This window comes from Emys orbicularis, chromosome 14 (genome assembly GCF_028017835.1).
Source record: "Emys orbicularis isolate rEmyOrb1 chromosome 14, rEmyOrb1.hap1, whole genome shotgun sequence".
NCBI lineage: Eukaryota > Metazoa > Chordata > Testudines > Emydidae > Emys > Emys orbicularis.
This window is the reverse complement of record NC_088696.1, coordinates 20,650,860-20,674,746: the sequence shown is the minus strand read 5'-3', so window position 1 is coordinate 20,674,746 and position 23,887 is coordinate 20,650,860. Positions and strand designations below refer to the sequence as shown.

The window sequence follows — 23,887 nt, the reverse complement described above, 5'->3', positions numbered from 1 at the left end:
TACTACACTGATTATTGTAATTCCACTGTAACTAATGATACTTAAGAGAGGAAAAAGAAGTAACTTTAAAACCTACCTGGGCCTTTCTGGAGAAGGGTTTGGACTACGAGGGGGAGGGGTGCGGGGAACTGCAGGTTTAGGAGCTATGGTAGCAGCAGGGACCAGGCCATGAGCTATATGTTTCTAGACAATTTAAAATAAAGTTAGTTGGCAATGATCTGAAGGATAACAACACAAAACTGAACATGCACACTTACTATACAAAATAATACAAAAGGGGAGAACACTTACATGCAAATTAATGTCCATAGATGATTTCAAGAGATTCTAGATATGATTTTTAAATTATATTAATAATTGTTATCACTAGGCAACAGTTTGTGATTCATTCAAATCCCACAAGTGTATTTCTCCCATTACTCCCAAGTCACAAAAGTAAGGTTCTAAACTGCACACTTGCTACCACCACTACTTTTTGTGCATGTGTAGGGGTAGTGGTGCCAAAAGAGAACGTGTCTCTTCCAAAAATTTTAAACTCTGCCTCCCCAACATTACCACAACGTGATCCTTCCTCTAGTGAAGATGACTATATAGAGGCCACTAGTTGAAGGGTCTATCAGTACTACCTCTTCAGTTAATCACAAGGGATCACCAGACAGAGCAACATGAGGAGATGGGGAAAGAAATTAAAATTAAACCAGTCAAAGTTTAGTTTGAATGGGGGGGAAATATTATGAAGTAGCCCCTAAGACTTGCGTAATGCTTAGTACTAGTTGAGTAGAACTAGCACTAGTGACTCTTTTGCAAGGGAGTTTGCTGTACCAGGGCACAACCCTTTGGGCAAATTTCACTACTTTGGGGAGTACAAGGGGGTATGTATTTAAGATTTCAGATGAAGGGAATTTGTTCTGATCCTTAAATGTCCTTTTATTATCTTGGTGCGGGAGTAAACTGACAGCTATACAAATTGGGAAGGAATTTTGCCTTTTCAGGCAATTGTACTAATTTACTAGCTCCTGAGTTGGTGCAATATAGAAACTCTCTCCTTCACTGAATAATCAAGTAGAGGCCACTGCTTCCAGATCCTGGATTTAATAGCCAATGTTCTGAATTGACATGACCCATCCTTTTTTTTTTTTTAAGTGAAACATTTAATGGTCTGGTAATTAGTACAGAGGTCTTTCTATTATTATTAAGAGGCAAAAGTACCAGTGTGAATAGCAGGCTAGTACTCCACCCAGAGCAGCAAGAAAGCAACAAAAAGCTGAATGATTTGGGTTTTTTTTTTATTCTCATAATGAAAAAAATAAATTTTAATGTGCATTCTAAATGTTCTCTGAAACCCAAGAATGCATGTGTCCGAATCAGTTTTTAAAAAAAAGTTGTTTGCTGTTTTTGTGTGAATTCAAGCAGTCTTTGCAATCTAAATTTCTATTATCAACTCAGCTGCTGAAACAGCACAAGCTAGGTGAGTGCACATGTGTTTCCTGGACAAGTCTAGGCAGCATGACAAGTCTATAGGCATCACTACATTGTACAAGTGGTTATTGCCCCAGCCTGCATTGGTATCCCCACTTCTCTCCTGCCCCAAAGGTGAATGATAGGTTGGGATTGGCCATGGGGTACACAGAGTGGCATTTGGGAGGCGGGAGCAGGAGAGAGAAGAGGTAGTTAAAGAACTGAGTGAAGAGGGAGTGGGCCTTATTTACTCTCTCCTCCAAGATGCCAAACCACTCCTGTGCAGAACGCCCCCTGATCATCCCGTGCACCCTGGGGCGAGTCTTCTGGTTTTGAACATTGAACAAACCACCCAACCCTCAATTTCAACGTCAGGTTAGCGCCAGGCATGATGCGATTTACGTTGCCTGGGGAGGGGGCAGCTGATCTGCAGGGTTTAGACGGTTCCCCTTTTCACAGCAGATACTAGAGACAAGCAAGCGAAAATGCTGCTGAACTTTTCACTCAGAAAAGGGATAACGACGGTTCGCCCAGGCCTCCCCTACGTGGGACTATGGCCACCCTCATGTAACGGGATTCGCGTTTGGTGTCACGGGCCTGGGAAGTGCTTCACGTTCACCACGGTCTCTGCAGAAGGGGCAGGTCCAGCCTCTGGGGACACCTGGGCCAGGCTAAAGCCGGACTGCACGTAGCTCGGCCGCCTCTTGCTCAGCACTGCGGGGGGGCGTCCACCCGCGCACCGGCCACGCCCCCGGGGTCCCCTCCGTTGGATTGTGACCCCCTCGGACTTGCGGGATAATACTCACAAAGGGGCCCGTCCGGCCTCTCCTGAAACTAAGCGCCATAAGCGCAGGCTGAGGAGGGGAGACTAGAGCCAGACTGGGACCAGCCCCGCTACTACGGCCATCTCCACTCACAGAAGCTATCCCTTCACAACCGGCTTTACAACAACAGCGTGCCTGATTGGAGAAAGGGAAAGCAGCAGCCAATCAGCGTTGGCCTTGCTTATCCTTCCTCTCCCCTTAGCAACCCTCAGCCGTTACTGATGTCTACCTTCCCGCCCCGCGTTTCTATTGGCGACTCTCGACTCCCATTGGTGGTTGCCTGTGTCAATCATCTTCGACATTTGGCGCGGGTGAAGCATGCGCTCTGGTTTGGTTTGCTCGCTGCAGCGTAAGCAGAGGACGGTGGTGCTGGCGGCACGGGACGGCGAGGCCAGCCGTTCTGAGAAGCTAAGCAGCTGCGGGGGCTTCGAAAGCGGATCTCCCACGGAGGGGTGAGAATCCCACGGCGCTCCTGTAAGCGACTGCGCTTTAGCCCCAGCGTCGTGGCCCTTAAACCTCTCTGATGGTTCGCGCTGGGGCTTGTGCTGCTGCCTTCTCCTATCTAATGGGGCTGACTGAGCCCGGGGCCCCTGTGCACTATTCAGCCCCTGCCCTGGCACACGGCTGAGGCCATGATTCCGCACGGCAGCAGGTGCAGAGCGCTGTGGGCGTCAGTACAAGCCTTCACCTTACTGAGGCACAGACACTCCCAGTTAGGGTGACCAGATGTCCCGATTTTATAGGGACAGTCCCAATATTTGGGGCTTTTTCTTATATAGGCTCCTATTCCCCCCCACCCCACCCCCGTCCCGATTTTTCACACTTGCTGTCTGGTCACCCTACTCCCAGTGTGAACTACTGCTAGGCACTCGGGAAGCGTCCTGCAATGTATGTGCTGTGGATGTCTCTCTCTGCGTGACTGGTTGGCTTCTCTGGCACAGCTGCAAGTCCCAACATCACCGACTCATGGGATATTTGGTGCTTTTTCTTAGTCTTGTTGCTTGGAGTCATGTGATTACAGGGCAACCTAAGTATGTTGCTAGCCCTCATGGTTGCAGCTTGGAAAAGTGAGGTGAGCCCTAAAGGCTCAAAACTAGAGGACAAAATTAAAAAAATATAGTTTAAGCTAATCTCATTTCTGAGAGCCTGACTCTGGATTTTTGACCACTTGGTGTTGGCAAATATTTCTTCAGTGACCTTTCTATTAAAAATACAAAAAAACTTTTAGAGACAACTGAAGGAATTGAAAGGGCTTTTGAAGGTTGATAGATGAAATTGTGGGGCTGAACTTTAAATTTGGGTTTTTTTTTTTCAATTGGTGGCAGAGCTGGGAACAGAACCTACCTCTCCTGATTTCTAGGCCTGTGTTTGAACCACAAAAATATCCTTCCTCTCCTGTTTTATTATTTTAACCAACTAATATAGTGCATTTTGAAGGACTGGCTAGAACCTGTTGTAGATGATTGCAGCCAGACTAGACTGTTGGATGGATTTTGAGGCTGGGTGGTAAGGGATGAAATAACATTTTTCACATTCCCCTGTTTAGCTGCTGGTAAATAACATGTAAAAGGAGTTTAAATGACAGCAAAAGAAACCACTCCTGATGAAGCAGGAGCTGTTAGTGTCCCTTACGGACATGTGATTGGAAATGAGAAATGGAGAGGGTCACAGATAGCTCAAGGATTACAAGGTAAGCATGTAAATAGAGCACAAAAATATATAAACTAGTCTACATGTAGAGTAACTCTTTTTTCAAAGTGGTTTTAATACTGATTCCAGCTAATCAAGCAATCAGCTTTGTCTTATATAGAATTTTAAAATAAAGTAAACTGCAATTGTACTGGCTTAAAAGTTCCCATTTGTCCATCATAACATTGTTTTCCATATCCTAGCTTCAGTCCAGTCACGCTCACTCTCTGTGCAATACAAATGAGAAGCTGCCAGTAACGTGTATTAGAATTCTATTCTTTACAAACATAGGCCCAAGTCCTGCAAAAAGATCCTTGAGGGTAGACCCCATTGAAGTCCCTGGGCTCTACCTGGGTATAGAGACCACATTAGTGTGTCTAGGTTCAGGATCAAGTCATATTTAGGAGATACTTTTAGAATCACATAGAAGTTAGTGGAAAGTCATAACAAAAAGCTTGTTTTTTGTTCAAAATGTGCTTTACTGAAGAGAGCCCCCATTCTTTGACTATATATTTTCGAAGTTAACACGAGTAATGCCAGCCTCCCATTCCCCTCTGACTCTTTCTCCTCACAATGCAAACATACTTCAGTCTTTCCCATCTTAAAACTGCCCTTGACTCCACGTGCTTCTCCATCTATCACCCCTTCTCCCTTTTATCTCTAAGCTCATTGAATGGAGCTCTTTACAGTTGCTGTTTGAAGCTTCTCTTCTCCAGTTCTATCCTGGACCCTCTCCGCTCTGGTTTCTGCCCCTTGCACTCAACTGAAACCCCTTTTTTTCCAAACTCTCTAATTACCTCTTCTTAGCCAAATCTCAGAACCAGTACTGCATCCTCATCCCCCTTGGCCTGTCAGCTACCTCCAACACTGTAGACTGTGCTGTTTTTTAAATATGTCCTCCCTTGGCTTCCGTGACTCTGTCCTCTCCTGGTTCTTCTACTTTTATAATCACTCCTTCAGATGATCTTTCTCTTCCCCTCCATCCCCACCAGCTTTCTGTGGGGGTTCCACAGGGCTCCGTCCTTGGTCCCCTTCTTTTCTCCTTCTCCACCTTATCTCTGGGTAGTCTCACCCACAAACACAAACTACCATCTCTATGCTGACAACTCACAGATACACTTCTACTTCAGATTTTTCTTCTCTGTCCAAACTAAAAACTCTGCTTGACTCTCTGACATCTTGCAGATGTCTAGTCATTGACTGAGCTCAACCTGGCTAAAGCTAAGCTCCGCATGCATACATCTCCTTGCTACCTCATTTATTGATCACTGTGGACAACACTACCATCCTGCCTGTCACTCAGATCCATGTCCTGGGTGTCCTTTTCGACTCGGACCTCTCTAGGTCCTCAAATTCAGATTACATGTTGCTGGGGATACCCAGAGCTGTGAGGCACTGTGTTTTCTCTGCCTCACCAAGAGTGAGCTTTGCTGTAGATTAGATTGTCAGCTCTTTGCCACACCAGCCTGTCTTCCTTACCAGCAAATTCCTCGAGACTCTACCAGTCTTTACCCTTGCCTAGCAGGTAACAATCACTGAATTCCAGCCCCTGAGCTCCTCAGAGATGTCACTCTGCAAGGCACAGCACTTATCACTATACATTTGCAGGAGATATTAAGTTCTCTGCTCTTTTAAAGAGTCAGTACATTACAGCTTATTAACTTAACTGGGGTTAACACACCCTTCCCTTCAAACACTGCACTGAGTTGGTTTATAATAAAAAATAAAACAGGTTTATTAATGAAAGGACATAAGTTAAGTGATACCAGGTAGAAGGAATAAAGATAGAATTGGTTACAGAAGCAAAAGTAAAAATACACTTTCTCATGGTTAAAACCTACCTTAACAAGTTACAGTCTGTTCAAGGTAGTTTCTTCACCCATCTTCCTTTCCTCTCAATAGCTGGCTAATTCTTATCTAGGATCCCTGCAGGGTCCAAGGTGTTGGTTTTCCTTGTCTGCTTAGGTGAAAGATAACTTAAGGACATACAAAAAGTCTTTTTTGTATCTTAAAGTCATCTTTTGTTTCTAGAGTCAAATTGAGCCCTTGGGGTTCAGTCTCTGGCCTTTTCTGCTCCTTATTCATCTTAACGCTATGCTTTCCTTTGTTCTAGTTCTTTCCCAAAATAAACAAAATAATAAAACTGTAACCTTTCTTTGACTGTTCCCAGCCTTTTCACTTAAAAATCACTTAAAACTATTTTACCAGTGCCACTGTAAAATGCTACAGGTTTCTGCCTCCCTTTCCTTGGCTCTCAGATCAGCTTTTCTGGCTCGTTGGTGTGCTTTCCATTTTTGGTGGTCACAGTCATCCACATAACTAAAACTGCCACCCAAGCCCTCACATCTTGTGTCTTGATTACTGCAGCATCCTGCTCTCTGGCCTTGAGAAATGCAGTCTTGCCCTCTGATATCCATTCAGAATGCTGCTGCAAAATCATTTTCCTAGCCTGTCATTTTGACACTGTCACTGCTCTTTGCATCCCTCCTATCTCCACCCTACCTATCATATCTCACTATCAATATGTCATTTCCTGCCCCCAGTCAGCCCATGATGCCAGCCACTTGTTAAAATTTCAAACAAGCACCGTTGTGCTATTTCTCATGCTGCCCCTCATGCTCTGGTAATTATCTGCAAAACCATTTCATTGTGTTCCTTCAAATCTCTCCTTAGAACTTTCCTTTGCTGTGATGCCTACACAAAAATCATGGCAGTTAGGTTGCTGGTGTGCTGAGAGCACTGCCTATCATGCTGACCAAGATTCTCTCACTGTTTCCTTGTACTCTCCTGTCTGTAGCCATCTCTCGGGTTTTATATTGGGTTGTATGCTTTTTGGGGCAGGGACTGTCTTTTTTTTTTTTTTTTTTTTTTGTTCTGTTTGTACAGTGCCTAGCACAGTGTGGTTCTAGTCCATGACTAGGGTTCCTAGGCTCTACAGTAATGCAAATAACAAATTTTTGCAGGATTGGGGCCTCCGTTTTTTAAAGGGAAACAGTTTGACACCAATTTTCAAAATATGTAGTTAGAAGAGAATGAAGACTTTTGTAAGGCATACAATATAAAGTCAAACAAGCTTTCTGAAGTCAGTGGGACTTAACCACATGCATAAGTATTTGCAAGACTGGAGCATGAAGTTCCTGTATTTTAATAAAAAATATCTGTCAAGGCAATATAAGACTAGGTTTTATTGTTACAATTTTCTTTTTACAATCTTATTTTTAAGGGAAAATTAAGCTAATTCTTGAAGATGGCTTAGGACTTGTGGATTTTCATCTTTCAAACAGATCTTGCATTTTGTATATTTCGGAAGCAGATTTGGTGGCAGGAAGTAGCTTCAAAAGACGTCTCGTTCGGTTTAGAAATGTAAGTCATACACAAAGTTGTTTTTTTTCTTAAAAGGCGGGAGAAGGAAAAGCTCCCATTAGAAAACCTGTGGTGGTTATCCATTAATAGAAGAATCCACATTAATAATGAATTCAATTCATTATCCTAAACTTCAAAAATGGAAAACAGTCTAATAATCAGATTTTGATTAATATTGTATCCTATTGGACTTAAATTCATTAAAAAAAGTTTTCCATCTGAAAACTGACTTAAACATCCACTAAATCTGTTTAAGCACTCTTGTTTTCTAGAATTTCAAATAAAGTATTGCAGCAAATCCTGTGGGTCATTCCTAGACCCATATTGACTCCTTTTTAGGCTGTTGAAAAAAGGGGTTTGATGTACATTTCCCTCTCCACCTTCTTCAGTATTGACTCCCTGATGAGCAGAGCTGTTGCTTAACCATTTGGAGAAGTATCGCTAGATGTAAGACTTGTTTCCCCTCACTGTTGTTTTTCTTTATCAAAGGCCAGCAGTCTTCATGGGATTGTGATAGTTGAAAAAACCCAGATAAGTGATCAATACTTTCCGGCAGTGCAGAAGTTTATTGTGCTAGAACTTGGAATGACATTGCTTCCGGTGGCCAATCAGGGAGAAGCATCTCAACTTATTATTCAGCTAGTAAGTACTAGTGTCTGTGTCAGTGAGCAGACATCGATTAAGCCTGAAAATGTGTTGCTTTTTTCATGTCTCAGCAACTTGTATTCAAAGTTAAGAGTTACACATGATCCTCTCCTGTATTTTCAACTCTGCTTTGCGCATTGACTGTGGAATAGAGAGGTCACTCAAAAATAACATATCGCTCCCTCCTTGTCACTCCTAGCACCTGTCACTTTAAGAAGCAAGGGGCCAAACTTGGGGGAAACTGAATTTGGATTCCCCATGTGGGCATGCATCGAGGTGCCATTAGAATATGCCAGCAAGCTTTCTTCACTGAACTTCTTTGACCAGTATGTGCATGTTTAGGGCTTTGAGGTCTTCTCAGCCTAGGAGTACTATACCTATCTTTATATTTGTTGTCTCTAAGATTTGGTACTCTCACTGCTATATTTCCACCTGCTCAATTGCTCATTTATTTGTTGTCTGACGTACTGGGAAACAGCAGATGGTGGGATCAGAGTGCTAATTCGTATTAGGAAACAAATAGATTTTTCTCTGAGACTTGGCAGGCCTTCATCTAAACTAATGGGAAATATATGTTTAACCAATCATTTTGGTAAGGCAATCAAAGGCACTTCATTGTGAGGAAATCAGCTGAGAAATCTGACGTGCTGGTAATAAAGGTCAGATAAGACACAGCTCTGCTTTGAGTTACTTCAGAGCAGAGCCCAAGAAATGAAAGCCTCAATAGAGAAAATACAACACTGACCTGATGTAAGTAAAATTTAGTTTTACTATGAAAACTGACTGCTCCCAGTGTGTTTTCAGGGTCACATTTGCTTCCCTTTGTGTCTGAAATAATCTTTTATACTGGTTTTTGCTCCTTCTAATATTTCAAAGCCAATGTATTGGAGAGAGTAAGCTGGATTCTGTTCCTTCTTGTGCACCATCAACAGAAACATGTACTTATCTTGAATTACAGAACAATCAGTTACCCTTGTGAAAACCAACTGAAGACCATGGAGTTTGCACAGTTATCAATGAGAAATCTGAAGACAAAGTTACACAGGTGTAGTGAGGATGTTGTTTGGCTTTAGAACCTTTATTAAAAGTGCTGAATGAAATGAAAAGAACATGTCGGACCTCAGGTTGTGCTTACAGGGCTGACGTTATAAAACTTTTTTTTTTTTTTTTGTAAACTTGAACAGTTAATTGGGAAATCTTGGGACTACATTAAAATATGAAACCCCAAAATGCCACTTTTGTGTCCTTCTTAAGAGAAGGACTGCATTTTAATCAACATGAACTGATGACTGATCAGCACTCAAAATAGATTTTAAACAATTATGTTGCATATTTGCTTTGAGTGTCCTACTGAGGCATAGTCCAGTGACATTCCTCTTTTTTTTTCTTAATTCATGCAAAACTTCATACATCCTGTCTATAGCAGATGAAGCCTTTGAATAGTTAAACCAACAAATAATACACGATCTGCCCTCAAACTCTCAACACTGCATACCTTGTAAAATCAACTATATACCTAAATTTTGACTTCTGAGTCTTTTGCAGACTGACCACTTAAAAATCTATTGCTTGGAGTGTGAGGGGAGGGCAGCCCAAAGTTTGTATTTTCAGTCCAGGGCTGTGGTGTTGTCTGCAGCATCCGTGTCAGTGACTTTTTCTGTTCTTGTTCCATCCTTCCCCCATGACTATAGAAGTAAGAATGGATGAGTATGAAGAAGGTGACTAGTCTCCTAGTTGCTACAGTAATGCAAATAACGAAGTTGAGACCTATGCTTTGAGACTGGCTGCCAGGTGTCACTACCCTCCTCTGGTCTGCCCTGTTTTTTGTCCTCCTGTACCTGTTATCTTAGCCCAGCCAGTAGACTGTATAACTCCACTTTTCTTCCCTTAATATTTCTCATGGCTCTGTCTTTCTCACCTAAGTTCTAGCATTTACACTTACAGTTACATTACATGTTACTCTGGAAAAGTGCATATTAACTGGTAAATGGATGGAAGTGATTATAGAGTTTCCTTTTTAACCTAAATGAAATTCTCTAAGAAAAACAGAAACCAGGGCTCCGCTAAATAAATGGAGCTCAGCTTCTACTTTCCTTTTTGTTTCAGGTCCATGAGCAAAGTAAGGATCACACTAGTAACCCCTTTCTTCATAAAAAATGTTCCCAGCTAGTGGAGGCATCAATACTTCGGACAGTCCAGCAGATTCCAGGAGTTGGGAAAACAAAAGCTCTGCTTCTACTACAGCAATTTGTAAGCATCCACCAGCTTTGCAATGCATCTGTCCAGGACCTCGAGCTAGTAGTAGGACAAACAATAGCACAACAAATTCATGCTTTCTTTACACAGACAAAGTGACATTCGCTCATTAATATCTCAGACAAACATGAGGGTTTTCTCCTTTGGAAGTGGAGAGTAATCTTTGAGTCCTATTCTATGTGGAATTGATTTATATTTTTAAAGAACAATTCAAGGATGGACTCCATTTCCACCTAGTGTCTATGCTGAAGGCATCATTGTCACACCCAATCAGCAACTGAAAAGAGATGAGCAGGGATCTTGAGATTTCAGCTCTCTACTTATGTTACAGCTTCACACACACAACATATTCTGTCTTCTCCCCACCCCCAAACTCTGCTTGCATTGCCAAATCTTCAGCAGACATATGTGGATGTAGCTGCATTTAAACCAAGTTGTGATCTGGCCCCTTATATTTCATGTTCTGAGTGCAGTTTCATGGTGGTTGTCAGGGAATTATTTGAGTTTCTCATTGTGCATGAACACTTGAGTTGTGTTCTATTCCCTTGTATCTGAGCTGTTGTTTTTTTTTCTTTTCTATAAACCTCATTTAGGGCCCAATCCTACAGCCCTTGGTCATGCCATTTTGTTCGGTTCACTTTAATGGAACTAGCATGAGTATGAGCTGCAGTACTGAACCTATGCTTTTATTACTTTGGAGGCTGCTTTGAGCAGTTCAGCTGCAGTTTCTTAGGCTTTAAATTTCCATGGTCATTTGAATAGAGCCCTTTTCTAATAACCTGCCAGATATTATCATACGTACTTCCTCTTTATTGCAAGATGTCCAATAAACTAGGATGTTTGTTCATACTTTTTAGTTTTTTCTGGATTAAGATAACTATAATGCTTTATCGGCATGCCAACATCATCCACCACAGAATATAAAATTTCACAGTCCAACTTCCTTTCCCATTTACCAGCCCTTCTGAAATAGTTTCCTATAAAGGAAAGGGTTGCTGTGCATTCCTGGCTACCTTGGACTTAATTGTCAATGGAGGTTCCCTGTCCTTCCATTTCTTTTAGAGCAAAATTGTCTCTTGCCCCAGACACCAGTTATGAAGTCTGTCTAAGGTGGGCTACTTGCATTGCAGGTCTGTGTAGGGGGAAAGTAGCCTTTGCAGGGTTGCTGCTCCCCCCTCTCATGCAGATGGGTGGAGAGTGGCAAGGAAGGAGCAGGGAATGGACCCCTTCACACCCACCCAAGGCACCATCTAGTATAGAGGGAAAGCAATTACTGGTATGGACTCCTTACTAGTGGATGAGAGTAACTTTCATTCTAGCCCTAAATGTTCAAATTATTGAATGGCAATGATTCCTGGAACTATGGAACAAGCTATTGCACTTCTGGGGCTTGCTTCTGCGAGTTTAAATCTCATGTAAATACACGTTCATTGTCCCTTCTCTCACTTCTTCCCACATACACACTTTCCTTAAGTAGACTGTGGGGCTATAAAACCTTTCTGTTGTACGCTGTAGTGTGTGTATTGCTTGGCAATCTTTTATCTATTGGTACTGCAGGACAAGCACTTTTTAAATATTTCAAACAGCTGGCTGTTCAGTAGATTAAATAAATCAAGAAGGTAGGTAATTAGAGCAGTGACTATTAGTGCTAATGGGCTGAGCTGCTAATCTATTATAAAACTTGTATTTCCAACATTTGGTAACAGCCATAGACATTCCTTGAGTGATCCTTGTAAGGATCTTAGCCCCAAAGTAATCTTTAAACATATGTTGGACACAGTTTTTGTGTTGCACAAACAGAACTTTATTTTTCAAATGCAATTTGCTGTGGAATTGGTAAGGTAAACCCTAATGATTTTGGTCATTTAAAAATCAACTATCTGAGATAAGCTATAATGAGTCTCCTGTGAGTTGCCAGAAAATATTGTAAAAGTTATGAAAAATGAGTTGGTATTTGAGGGGAGAAGGGTCTCAAAGTATATTTGAGGTCCAAATTATGGGTCAAAAATTTGATGAAAACAATTTTCAAAAGGACTGGTTTGGGTTTTTTGTTTTGTTTACCCTGGTAATAGGCTTAAATTATAAAAGACAAAGTAAGCCCAAAAGAGGGGAATATTTATGTGAGCACTATCTTGTCAGGCTGAGGGTTATTGCTGTATCCTCCTACAACAGAGTATATTGAATTCTACTGCATGGAATGTCAGACCTAAACAATTTGTATTATATCACCCCTTAGTGACTGCAGCCTGCATAAATATAAAAGCTCTATTACCTGTGTCCATTGGAAATCCTTTGCCATCTTCTGGCAGTCTAGGAAAGACTCAATCTAATTCAAAGTAGAGAAAGTGAACATCTTAAGGAATAAGTGATTTGAAGCACTTATAAAATTAAAATGAATAAAACTGAAGATGACAAACCTTTACAAAATAACTCACGACTCTGAAATTTTTTTAGAATACTGTATCTTGTAACGATACTAGTTTTATAGGGTTAGTTCAATATTGCACAATGAAAGTCTAACTTGAGAAAGTTGTCTGCTAATTCAATGTTATCCTTTATGAAGAAACTATATGAACATGAGTCTGCTAGCACATAGCTTCAAAACGAAGTCAACAGTGAAACTTTTGTAAGTTATACTGTTTCATCCAATCTGTAAAAAATGAAAAAAGCCACTACTAAATGGCAGCATGATATTTATTCTTAAATAAGCTTTTAAATTTAACATATTTACATCTATCATATAACACAAAACCAAACACAAGTGAAAGATTATACCCACGGTGTCTCAAAATGTGCATGGTACACACTTTTTTCCATTATTGTTTAGTGTTTTGAGTATCAAACAGCATATATCTACTCTGTAGATAGCATCTTAATCTAACACTACAGTGTTAGCAACTTTAAACCAATCAGAAAATATATAAACAAATCTTCTCTCATAAGGAAATTAACACACAGTTACACTTTAGATGGCTTCCCAATTTGCTTTTTAGTTCAATATGGATTGTAAATTCTTTGAAGCACAGCCCTTGTTCTCATATGTCCATAAAGCACCTAGCTCTCATTTGGCACTATATAATAAATAATGATTTATGGCTGAGTGACTTAAAGACCATTTTAAAATTACACACTTTTAAAGTGTCATAAATTGTATATTTTGACTCGATTATTTTAGCTGTAAAAGTGTGAAATTATACACAACTTTCACTCATTTTAACAAGGCTAATAATACAAAAAGCTTGTACTTAGCGAGTTAAATAATTTCAAGCTGGGAGCAAATCTTGTTTCTAATTAATTTAACAAGACGTAAGACATTAAAAGTGAATCTTGATTTTTTTTTAATTAGTGTTGTCCAACTCTTTTGTAGCTGAAATGTGATCTCCTTTTGATAGTTAAGCTATTGCAATTATTCTTTTCCTACAGTGAAATTCACACTAATGTAGAAGGAAAACACTCAAGAGGGCTCAAAGTGCGAGCTACATGGTACATAGGCCTTGTACTGTTCCTTTGCACAGTACCTAAGTGAATAATAGTTCTATCATAACAAACTTGTCTGTTCTGGTCATTTGTTCTTTAGTTAGCCTTAGTTTAAACTGATGCTTAGCAATTTTAACTTTTATATTTAAAAAAATCCTTCATTTTATGTCCAGTACTACCCTATATACAGTATCATATGTAATAAATAACTCAGCTAAAGTGTGCATAGAAATGAACGAAAACACCCCCATACTGAAATTCCAAAAGAGTCCAGTTTCAGCTAAAGTAAGGTTTGTTTGTTTGTTTTTGTTTTTTTACAAATGATTCCCCGATACTAGAGTTACCATCCGTCCGGGTTTCCCCGGACATGTCCGGCTTTTTCAGCTTTAAATGGCCGTCCGGGGGGGATTTCTAATAAAGTAGAAATGTCCAGGATTTCCCCCTTTCCCCTCATGCAGAGTGCGGCGCGGCTGATTGGACGGCTGGGCCTGACTGAAAGCCGCTCGCAGCCACTGGGGCCTCTAGCAGCCAGAGTCCCTCCCGCTCCCTCCTCCGCCGCAGAGCAGTGCGGCAGTGTTTGGCTCCACGTGGAGCCCGCAGCTCTCCCTCGGCCTGGGGTGGGGGGCAGGCAAGGGACAGGGAACGGGGGGGGGGGTTAGATTGGTCGGGGGTTCTGGGGGGCGGCTGTCAGGAGAAGGGGATGTAGAGAGCAGTTGGGGCAGACAGGGAACGGGGGTTAGATTGGTCGGGGGTTCTGGAGGGGGCTGTCAGGAGAAGGGGGCGTAGAGAGCGGTTGGGGCAGGCAAGGGACGGAACGGGGGGGGGTTAGATTGGTTAGGGGTTTTGGGGGGCAGTCGGGAGAAGGGGGTGTAGAGAGCGGTTGGGGCAGGCAAGGGACAGGGAACAGGGGGGGTTAGATTGGTTGGGGGGGCTGTCGGGAGAAGGGGGTTTAGAGAGTGGTTGGGGCAGTCAGGGGACAGGGAGGCTTAGATAGGGGGTGGGGTCCTGGGAGCAGTTAGGGTGGGGGGTCTCAGGAGGGGGCAGTCAGGGGACAGGTAGGGGGGTTCTGAGGGGGGCGGGGCTGGGGCAGGGCTAGGGCGGCATCCCGTGTCCTCTTTTTTGATTGTTGAAATATGGTAATCCTACCCGATACCTCCCACACTACTTCTGATTCTGATCAAACACTACATGTAAGTTCAGACTCTAAGCAATTAGTTTTCAGTTACAGTTTTGCACCGTTTGGCCTCCAGATACATTGGTGTAAATGCATAGTAACTACTTCATGTCAGTGGAGTTAGTCTTTTTACACAGGTATAAAATATTAGTATCGAGCCCCTTCCATATGTGTTTCACGTTTCTGGCACATCCACAAAGATTCTTCTACATTTAGAAATAGTTTCACATTAAAGAGAAGAATCTGTTTAAAGACTCAGTACAATGAACTTTCAATGTTCAGGACTGTCAAGCGAGAATCAAGTTTCTTCTTAGTCTCAGAACTTCCAGCTACAGCATAGGGAAGGCACAGGGTGCTTGAAGCCTTCTGCCTATTTTTGGTTCCCCAACTTAGAAAGGACAGTTTTGGAGTGGCTTTCTTGGTCTCGTTGATTTTATCCTCTTCCATGGCTAAGCAGATCAAGGAGTATGTCTTTTGCATTCCCACAGAGTAAGTGGCACTCTTATTATGCTGTAGGAAAAGGAATGGGAAGAGGAAGCATTGATTTTATTTTTATTTTTTTTTAAATCATCCATGAGGGTTAGACATACTGAAGATAAAAGTTTGCACAGTGTGTGAATCATTTTCCAAGTCAGACTGTAGTATTCTTCTGCATTAATTACATTCTAACTGAATACAAGCCCATCCAGAGTGCTGAAGATTGAAGTATTTTGCTTATGTTTGGATACAAGTGACACAAAAGGCAAATAAATCATAATGAGAGGTGTCCTCTGGTGAATTTTTCTGCAAAGATTGTCTGAAAAGTGTTAAATATAATTCTAGATCCCAATAAGAGTTGTCAAGGGAAATGGAATAATTGTGTGAGTAAACTGGCTTTGCAAAGAGCTCTCCACGGATATCCTCTTTTCTTGGGCCTCAGAGCACAAGAGTGCCTGCTACTACAGCCTGTAGGGTTTGCCTTGTAGCCCCAGTGAGCGTTCACCAGGCTGGCCCCCAGCTCTTCTCCCCAGTGCTACAGGGGGAGCTGCAATGGGACACTCCTCTAAGTTGCTCATAAGGTAGAGTCCCCTATATGGCTTATCCACAGCCACATCCTGCAGCGATTCCATTGTATTCCAGCCTTTTGTTCTGGCAAAAGGCTGGGGAGGGGAGGTGCCAGGTTGTTCTTGGCTATTACTTATACTGTGGTTGACTTATATTCACAAAAAAGAGGCTTAAACCTGGGGAAATGATCAATTTATGAAGTCAAAATACAGGCTGGCAATAGCATGTGCCTAAACCTTGCTGGGGAATGCTGGAAGGTATGCAGCATTAGGCTTAGCTGAACTATAGGTTCTTTATTTTGCTCACACTACAAAAATTATTTTCTCTCGAGTTACTTAGGGTTTAACATTTTTTTTTTTTTAAATCTTGTGATCATTTTCCCTGGGTCTAAAATTTCTATAGCAACTAAGTAACTGGATTTATATATTTTTGATTGGCAGGGTTAAAACAGTCCCTTAACCCCTAAATACATAAGTCAAGGATGCTGATCCCATCTGTTCATAGAAATAGTGGATTGAGCACATAGCCAAGAGTTGAAAGACTTGGGCTCTCTTCTCTACTCTGCCCCTGACTGTGTGTGTGCTTCTCAATGTGGAGAAAAGTTTTTTTTCTGTCTAGTGCTACCAAATGTGGGGGTGAGGGGGGCTGGTGTTTTTTACCACTAAGTAGGTAGTGCACCCTGTCTACAGTACTACTTCCACCAGTGGAGCTGCATGGGCAGAGAAAAATGTTTACAAATATTCCCACAGTAAACATCATATGTGACCATGGGCAAGTCCATTCACTTCTTTCTGTTAGAGAGTTGCTCCATTTGTCAAGTGAAAATGACCCCACCTTTTTTAAATCACTGAGATGTATCCATGAAAATGCATGGTGGAAAGTGGTGGTGATACAGTATTTATAACTTTTTTTTCGATTTTTGTATACACAAACTAAGATGGTTTGTTTTTGGGTTTTTTTTAAGTTTAACAGTTTTGAGTTTGCAGACAGACAGTCTGAACGATAGAATTGATTGCAAGCTATTTGGGACATAAATTGTCTTCTTGTTAGATGCACGTGCAGTAATTAGCACAATGGGGGTCTCAATCCTGTATTAGGGGTTTGTGCTACAATACAACTACAGTGTAAACTTTCAACTTAAAGGTTCAGGGAGAGGGAAAACTTGAAGACACAAACACAGGCCTCTCTCTGCACTGAAGATATTGTCTAATTTGTCTGTTGCCAGTGCTAGTAATGGTAAAGCAGCAGTGTAGACCACCTGTTATACAATACGCTGACAAAAATGCCAGCAGCCATTTTAGACCGTCGGCCTTTACTACCATTTGTGAATATGCATGGGAGGTAAGCATGATATTTGCAGGGGGAAAGTCTAAAGTACAACCTCTACTTTCCAGTCTTGCCTATACTATGAAACAGAAATGTTAATGAAAATGGTTTTAAGCAACAGTTTTCCCAAAAGGCTTAAGTGCTAGAACCAAATCTCTACCATGGTTTCTGACACAGTAGTAAACTGTTTCCCACACAGTGAAACGTCTGATTCAACAGACCTCAGTAGCACTACCCAGAAAGACCACAGATTTGGTTTGATGGGTTTGTCATCAACAAAGCACGGTCCTAGTGCCCTGGCTCCATGGTTACAAATGTACTAATACATGTATGCTTGTGACAATGGACCAGCTCAGTCAGCAGCAGAAGTTTCTGCTGGACAAAGGTGCCCCTTCTATGACTTTTCCTTTCATCCATTGGTTCAAACAAGTTACGTATTACATTCCTGATGTCGTAGATTACCAACCCTATGCCTTGTATCTGTTGGTTTGAACAAAGCTTCCTCATTCTTTATCCTGTTCTGCTATCCTTGTCTTACTCAGGGTTGGTGTGTTCCTGTACTATCTCCTATGATTGTGTTTATATTATACCTCTACGTTGGCGTGTACCTGTACTAGCCTTCTGGAATGTGTTTACATGAGTACGTAGTACTTCTAAGAAGTGCCTATGTTTTAGCAATGCTTGCCATGCCTTTGCTAAGTTCATGTACCAGACAGTGAACTTGTAAGCAAGCATCTGCTTTATGACAGGGTCTGACATTTGGTCATAGCATTGCTTTTGCTGACTCACATCTTGCACCAGGCCCCAGGCGCTCTCTCTAGCACAGCAGGCACTTCATGGAAGTAGGGCTCTTGAGGAAGGCAGGATGCCACGGAGTGGGAAGCAGGGAGGGGGTCCATGAGCCTAGCTAGATGTCCCAACAGCTACAGGAATTCCTTGCAGAATTCAAGACCCCTCCCCCCCCCCCCCCCCTTGTGTTTCAGGGCAGAGCACCATACCAATTTTGGGTCAAGGGGGGGCTACAGAAGACAAATCTCCACCCTCATGGTCAATTTGTAAAGAAAACTAATGTAACTCTTGGAATTACCAGTCGGATTAGTCTTTGTGGAGTTTCACTGCTAAAGCTGGCAAGATGGCCCTACATATATAGGAATCACCTAGGGCTTTCATTAAGCAAAGCATTTACACATAGGCTTAACTGTAAGCATGTGAGTAGACCCATTTATCGCAATGGAATCCTTTAAACACATGTTTAACTGCTTTGCTGGATTGAGGCCTAGATTTACCAGCAATCCACGACATCTGGCTATATCAAATTAGATAGCATTCACTGCCCAAACTGAGGCAGTTTTTTCAATTTACTGAGTGTTCTTCAGGGTTAGAAAAGTAGCTGTCTCATTACTTACCACAGAAGTCATCGTATCCTGACAGCTAATAACCTTAATCTCAATGTCGTTCTCTCCCATGCTTTTGAACTTTTCCAAGACGTCATTCACTCCCAGCCATTTGGAATCCAGGCCATTAATTGAAACAATATAGTCTCCTTCTTTCAGACCCTTTAACTGTAAAATAATGTAGTGCAAATTAGCATCAGCTGGAGTTGTTGAAACGTTTCTTTCTCCAAAGGTGTTTTTCGCCCCTTCCAGGCTTCATACAAAATTCATCAATCAGACAGCACAGGACAAAACACCCAAGCACCATTTTAATGCACACAAAATTGCCCTTTTTTGTGAACTGCCATACATTAATTTGACTAGAGCATAATTATTAAATTTTCCTATCTCCTGTTTGTGGTGTTTGCTTTTCTATTTTTCATTCATAAAAATCTTTAAATATTTTAAACTGTTGTTTAAGTTTGGCTTTCCCATCATTTTACTATTAGATGTTTTATCCTTCTGTAATATTTTTGTACTTTAATATAAATTTAGTCTTGTGCTTCTGCCTTTCACTGTGCTTTAGTTATGCCTCTTCTTTTCTCTTGTGAATGTTCTCTCTTCTCTGTATCCCTCCTTTTCCATTTCCTCTCATTCACAAAAGAGGATTACATATTAGGAAGCACCAGTATATTCTTTTCCCTCCCATACTCTCTCCTTCGTTTCCTGATATTTGGCTCTATGCACTGCCTTTTTTCTCCCCCTTCTTTCTCATGGCTTTTCTCCTTCCAGCCTTCTGAAATAGATGGTGAATAATGGTATTTGATTATGGTACATGTGGGTCATCTTTATTTATTAAATGTACACAAAAGAAGGAATCAGTCCTAGTTTAGATTTTAAATGTGTAATCTTCACATAAGAGTCAGGTAATGTTAAAGTTAACACTGCACTGTTAACCTGCTCAAATTGCAGACGCTGTATGTAGTATGGCATTGCATTTAACAGCTTAATTAAAATCCAGAAATACTCCAAATGCCAATACAAGTGAGCTGCATTTCCTGCTTTCAGGTGTTCAAATTATTACTTATCACTGCATTTATCTTGTCTTTTTTCATTTAAAATGGATAATGTCTAATGTTGGTGTGTTGTTGGTATTACATTTAGTTCTTTAAAAACCACACTGATGTGATTGGTACAGAGAATATTTTATTTACACAAATCTGGGTGCCTTACTGTTGCAGATGACGGCTAGATTGAGAAATCACAGCAAACTCAGAAGAACCTAGAGAGAAAATTATTAAAACTCCAATCTCTACTTACTGCTGCAGAACACTCTGGATCGAGACAGTGAACTTGCACGGGTGGGCCTCCTTTAAGAGTGAATCCCAATCCCCTTTCTTGATAATGGAAATTAATAGTGCGTGGGCCTGTCCATCTCTGCTTGGCTGAAAACACAGGCAATGGGCCCTGTAGGATGCAGAGTGGCAGAACGTAATCATTAACAGCAAAATGCAAAATGGCTCACAAGCAAGTATTAGGCATTATAGTGTACTACCTACCAGCCTCTCAAAGAAGTCTTTCACTTTCACCTTGGAGAACTGCGGAACAATCATTTCTACTTTATGCTCTGTTTTAGCTAAAACAAAAGTGAAAAAACATAAACTTGTTTTCAAGTTCCAGATTGACAGCCAGAGACTGAAAAGCTTCTATTGGCAGGATGGGCAGAGGAAGCTTCACATGCTACCCCTTTTTACACTTAAGCTATTAGTTTCTCCTACACCACTACTAGACTGTAGGACAAGTAAGCTTGTCAGAACTCAACTTTTTATTTTTTATTTTTTTTATAATTTTAACAAATATCAATGTTTTTTTTTATTTTAAAGGGCTTTTTTAAATCAATTTAAATGTTCACAGTTGTAGGAAACAGGGCCAGACAATTATTTAATGACAGACACAGATTCAAAACCTTAAAACTTTAACTATTAAAACCCAAATTGTCAACATCACATATGAAAATATACAAAGTAAATATCCTTCAACTCCAATAAGTTCTCAAGCAGTATTTTTCTTACTTTGCCAATTTGTAAATTTTGATTATTATTGATGGAAATATTTGTGTGCATGTGTACAGCAAGACTGACATTTATCAGCATTTGCCAATTAAAAATCTAATCCTTCCAAGCCTCAGGACATATGGAGACAGACATCGTTATCTTAGCAAGATGAAATGTCAGGTTCCACAAGGCTTCTTCAGAGTATATACTAAAAACCCAAAGAAAAGAACCCAGTCTGTTTATGCTTTTTAAAGGGGTAGATGGTCTGACTGATGCAGGAGGAAGCAGTAGCATTCAAGTTCACAGTCAACTAACTTCTCTTTCCTATATGCTCTCCTATAGTACAGATCTTATGCCAATAACTGTGGGAAGATATTAAAAATATAACGCAAAGTAAACCACATTTTATAGCCAGAGATTTTAACTAATAGAAGGTGCTTTCTTCACCCACCATAGCCCACGATATCTGGAAGATGCATTCACTGAAGACTGACACACTTTAAGGAGGCCTTCTTACAATCATTCCCTAAATATGAAGGTGCAAAGGAGGCTTCCTGAAATCTGATCTCAGGCAACCAGCCTATATGGTGTGAATGTGCTTAGAGGCACCGAAGTAGAAAAACTGCACAATTATTTCACTGGTTTCAGAGTAGCAGCCGTGTTAGTCTGTATCCGCAAAAAGAACAGGAGTACTTGTGGCACCTTAGAGACTAACAAATTTATTAGAGCATAAGCTTTCGTGGGCTACAACCCACTTCTTCGGATGCATATAGAGTGAAACATATATTGAGGAGATATATATACACACCCGTACAGAGAGCATGAAGAAGTGGGTTGTAGCCCACGAAAGCTTATGCTCTAATAAATTTGTTAGTCTCTAAGGTGCCACAAGTACTCCTGTTCTTTTTACAATTATTTCACTGTTACTTTTGGGACTAATCAACAGACTCTAAGTTCACTGTACAAAACGTGCTTCTCTATGCACTTTGGCCACAAATTTTTTGGTGTGTAACTCGAGACACCTTTAAAGGGGGCTGGTTTTTCAGAAGTGGGTGCTCACCACTTTCTGGAAACTAGGCCCCTTTTAACATGCATTAACTTGGACACCCAAAATTGCTAGTCCCTTTAGAAAACCTTGATTTTCAGTTGGGGATACTTACGAAGGACAGTGGAAGCTTCCATTAAACTCAGGAAGTCATCTTCCTGTTCATGCTGAGCATACTTAGTAAGTGAACGCTTGTGAGCAACTGACAGAATCTCCTGAAGAATGTCAATATCCCGAAGCTTTTTGCACAAACCACAGACCCTCAGTGCTTCTTCATGATAAACAATGGCTTTGCGTAAATGTGCTTTCCCTAAAGAAAGTAGAAACCATTAGCAATCGTTTGCCTTTTAACTGTAATGTAAACAATACATAAGGCTAAGATGATTTTTCTAACAATCTTCACCAAACATTTTATCCCACAGGAAGGCAAGGCTGAAGGCCCAATCGTGATTCTCGATCAACTAAGTGATTCTCATGTGAGTGGGTCCCACTGATTTTGTGGGAGCAACAGCATGAGTAAAGATTACTTATTCACTTAAGTGTTGCAGAATCAAACCCTTGGTTTAAGATTTAATTTGATTACATCAGTGTTTTTAGTGCCTATGTATTCCTAATATAGAGACATTTGCAAAAGTAAGTCAGCTTCATGTATAATTCTGAGTCACTGTAACACAAGAAGTTGGACTACATTCTGCCACATTTCAATTGATTTTAATGAGCTACATGGTGTAACAGAACCAAATTCATCCCATTATTGCCACAGCTTGAATTTTGAGGAACAGACATGTTTTTCTCTCCAAAACATAATATTCCTCTTAACTGACACACTTAATAGTAGGAACACACCAGTTATAATCATGTAATAAAATTGATTACATAAGCTTTGCTTGATGTAGCTATAGCATATACATTCTGCTAACTATATCTATTTGTATCAGATAATACTTCTCTGTATTGTAATTTAGAACAGTTATACACTCGCTGAATGGAGTCTGCAATTACCTAATCGTTTTCGCTGAACGTTATCTCTTAAAATGGTTAGGGACGTCAATCCTTCTGGCATGTAGTCATGCAGCTGGGACCAGGCCTTTTCCTGTTTGTCTTCATCATCGCTGGGATGCACTATATCAACATACATAAAATGTTAGCTACTTTAATGTGTCTCTGTGCCAGGTGCCTTCAGGCAGGTGGACTGCAGAAGGAGAGGTCAGGGGAGAGTAAGTAGTAACATTTTGGAAACATTCTTCTAAATATGTGATTTCACTCCAGATTATTATTTTGACCTTTTTTTTTATCAAGAACTAATTTTACTAAATGCTGCCTGAACTCTAATTTTCTATTCATGAGAACTGATTAACTTAGTGATAATATTATTTAGCTCATATATAACACTTTTCAAATCTCTTTGTAAGTATTAGCTAATAAACGTTCTCAATACTCCTGGAAAGAAGGGCAGAAAGCATTATTTCCATATTCCAGATGGGGAAAATGACAGAATAACTCAAGGCCATAAAGGTATTTCATGGAAAGAGTCCATATTAGAACTCTGAAGTTCCTAGCTCCCGGTCCTGGCCTCAGTACAAACCTTTCTTAATCGCAGTTGTTTATATGGATATATAAATAAAACCAAAGGATTCTTACACTGGTGGTCACTCAGTAGAGTAGCAACGAAGTAATGTGCCAGAGCTTTGTAATGGTCTGATTTTATTTTTGCCATATTTGACCAGGTATAAGGGACGTTCGCCTTGACTGGTGCCTGATTCATTGCAGTGTTAACAAGCGTGTAAACCTCTCCAACCTAAAATAAAACACACATCTAGATATGAGAAGTTACCTTTAAAAGTAGGAGCTCTTTTATTAGCAAGAGGAGATATAATAACCATCTACAAATATTTGAAGGCTTATTTACACTACGGAGAGTAAGAGGAAATTTTACACTGATACAAGGACTAGGAGGGATGAAATTAAAAGGAAAATTGTAGCTTTATCTCTGGAGATATTTAAAACTAGACTGAACACAACACTGTATAGTGTATAGAATAATCCTATATGGCATTGGACTAAATCACTTATTTGGTCTTTTCCATCTCTAATTTCTATGTCACAATATGAAATATAATATAAATATCCTATATAATATAAATATCCACACAGTTCTA

General features: G+C 40.7%; 3 protein-coding genes across 5 annotated transcripts in view; 1 reads left to right on the top strand and 2 right to left on the bottom strand.

The window, feature by feature from the left end:
* CEP89 (centrosomal protein 89) overlaps window positions 1-2,386 on the bottom strand; it is a 119,631-nt gene extending 117,245 nt beyond the window's left edge. Inside the window, exons 1-2 of the mRNA XM_065416474.1 lie at window positions 2,265-2,386; window positions 77-183 (exon numbers count right to left, since the gene is read on the bottom strand). Of these exons, the coding sequence (XP_065272546.1) occupies window positions 77-183; window positions 2,265-2,303 (146 nt within the window). The 5' untranslated portion in view covers window positions 2,304-2,386. The remainder of the gene's footprint in view (window positions 1-76; window positions 184-2,264) is intronic.
* A 199-nt stretch (window positions 2,387-2,585) lies between these two features.
* Window positions 2,586-20,448, top strand: FAAP24 (FA core complex associated protein 24). 3 transcript variants are annotated; one of them, XM_065416367.1, is made up of 6 exons: window positions 2,586-2,734; window positions 3,829-3,972; window positions 7,195-7,334; window positions 7,824-7,976; window positions 10,086-10,229; window positions 19,871-20,448. In XM_065416367.1, exons 2-6 carry the CDS (start codon window positions 3,861-3,863, stop codon window positions 19,913-19,915), a joined length of 594 nt encoding a protein of 197 aa, XP_065272439.1. In that variant the 5' UTR covers window positions 2,586-2,734; window positions 3,829-3,860; the 3' UTR covers window positions 19,916-20,448. The 3 variants fall into 3 exon arrangements, with proteins under 3 accessions (XP_065272439.1, XP_065272437.1, XP_065272438.1); XM_065416365.1 differs by lacking the exon at window positions 19,871-20,448 and having other exon boundaries at window positions 10,086-10,981; XM_065416366.1 differs by lacking the exon at window positions 19,871-20,448 and having other exon boundaries at window positions 2,586-2,756; window positions 10,086-10,981.
* Window positions 15,142-23,887, bottom strand: part of RHPN2 (rhophilin Rho GTPase binding protein 2) — a 51,587-nt gene continuing 42,841 nt past the window's right edge. Inside the window, exons 9-15 of the mRNA XM_065416364.1 lie at window positions 23,370-23,526; window positions 22,731-22,850; window positions 21,844-22,038; window positions 20,189-20,265; window positions 19,950-20,096; window positions 18,663-18,818; window positions 15,142-15,396 (exon numbers count right to left, since the gene is read on the bottom strand). Of these exons, the coding sequence (XP_065272436.1) occupies window positions 15,142-15,396; window positions 18,663-18,818; window positions 19,950-20,096; window positions 20,189-20,265; window positions 21,844-22,038; window positions 22,731-22,850; window positions 23,370-23,526 (1,107 nt within the window). The remainder of the gene's footprint in view (window positions 15,397-18,662; window positions 18,819-19,949; window positions 20,097-20,188; window positions 20,266-21,843; window positions 22,039-22,730; window positions 22,851-23,369; window positions 23,527-23,887) is intronic.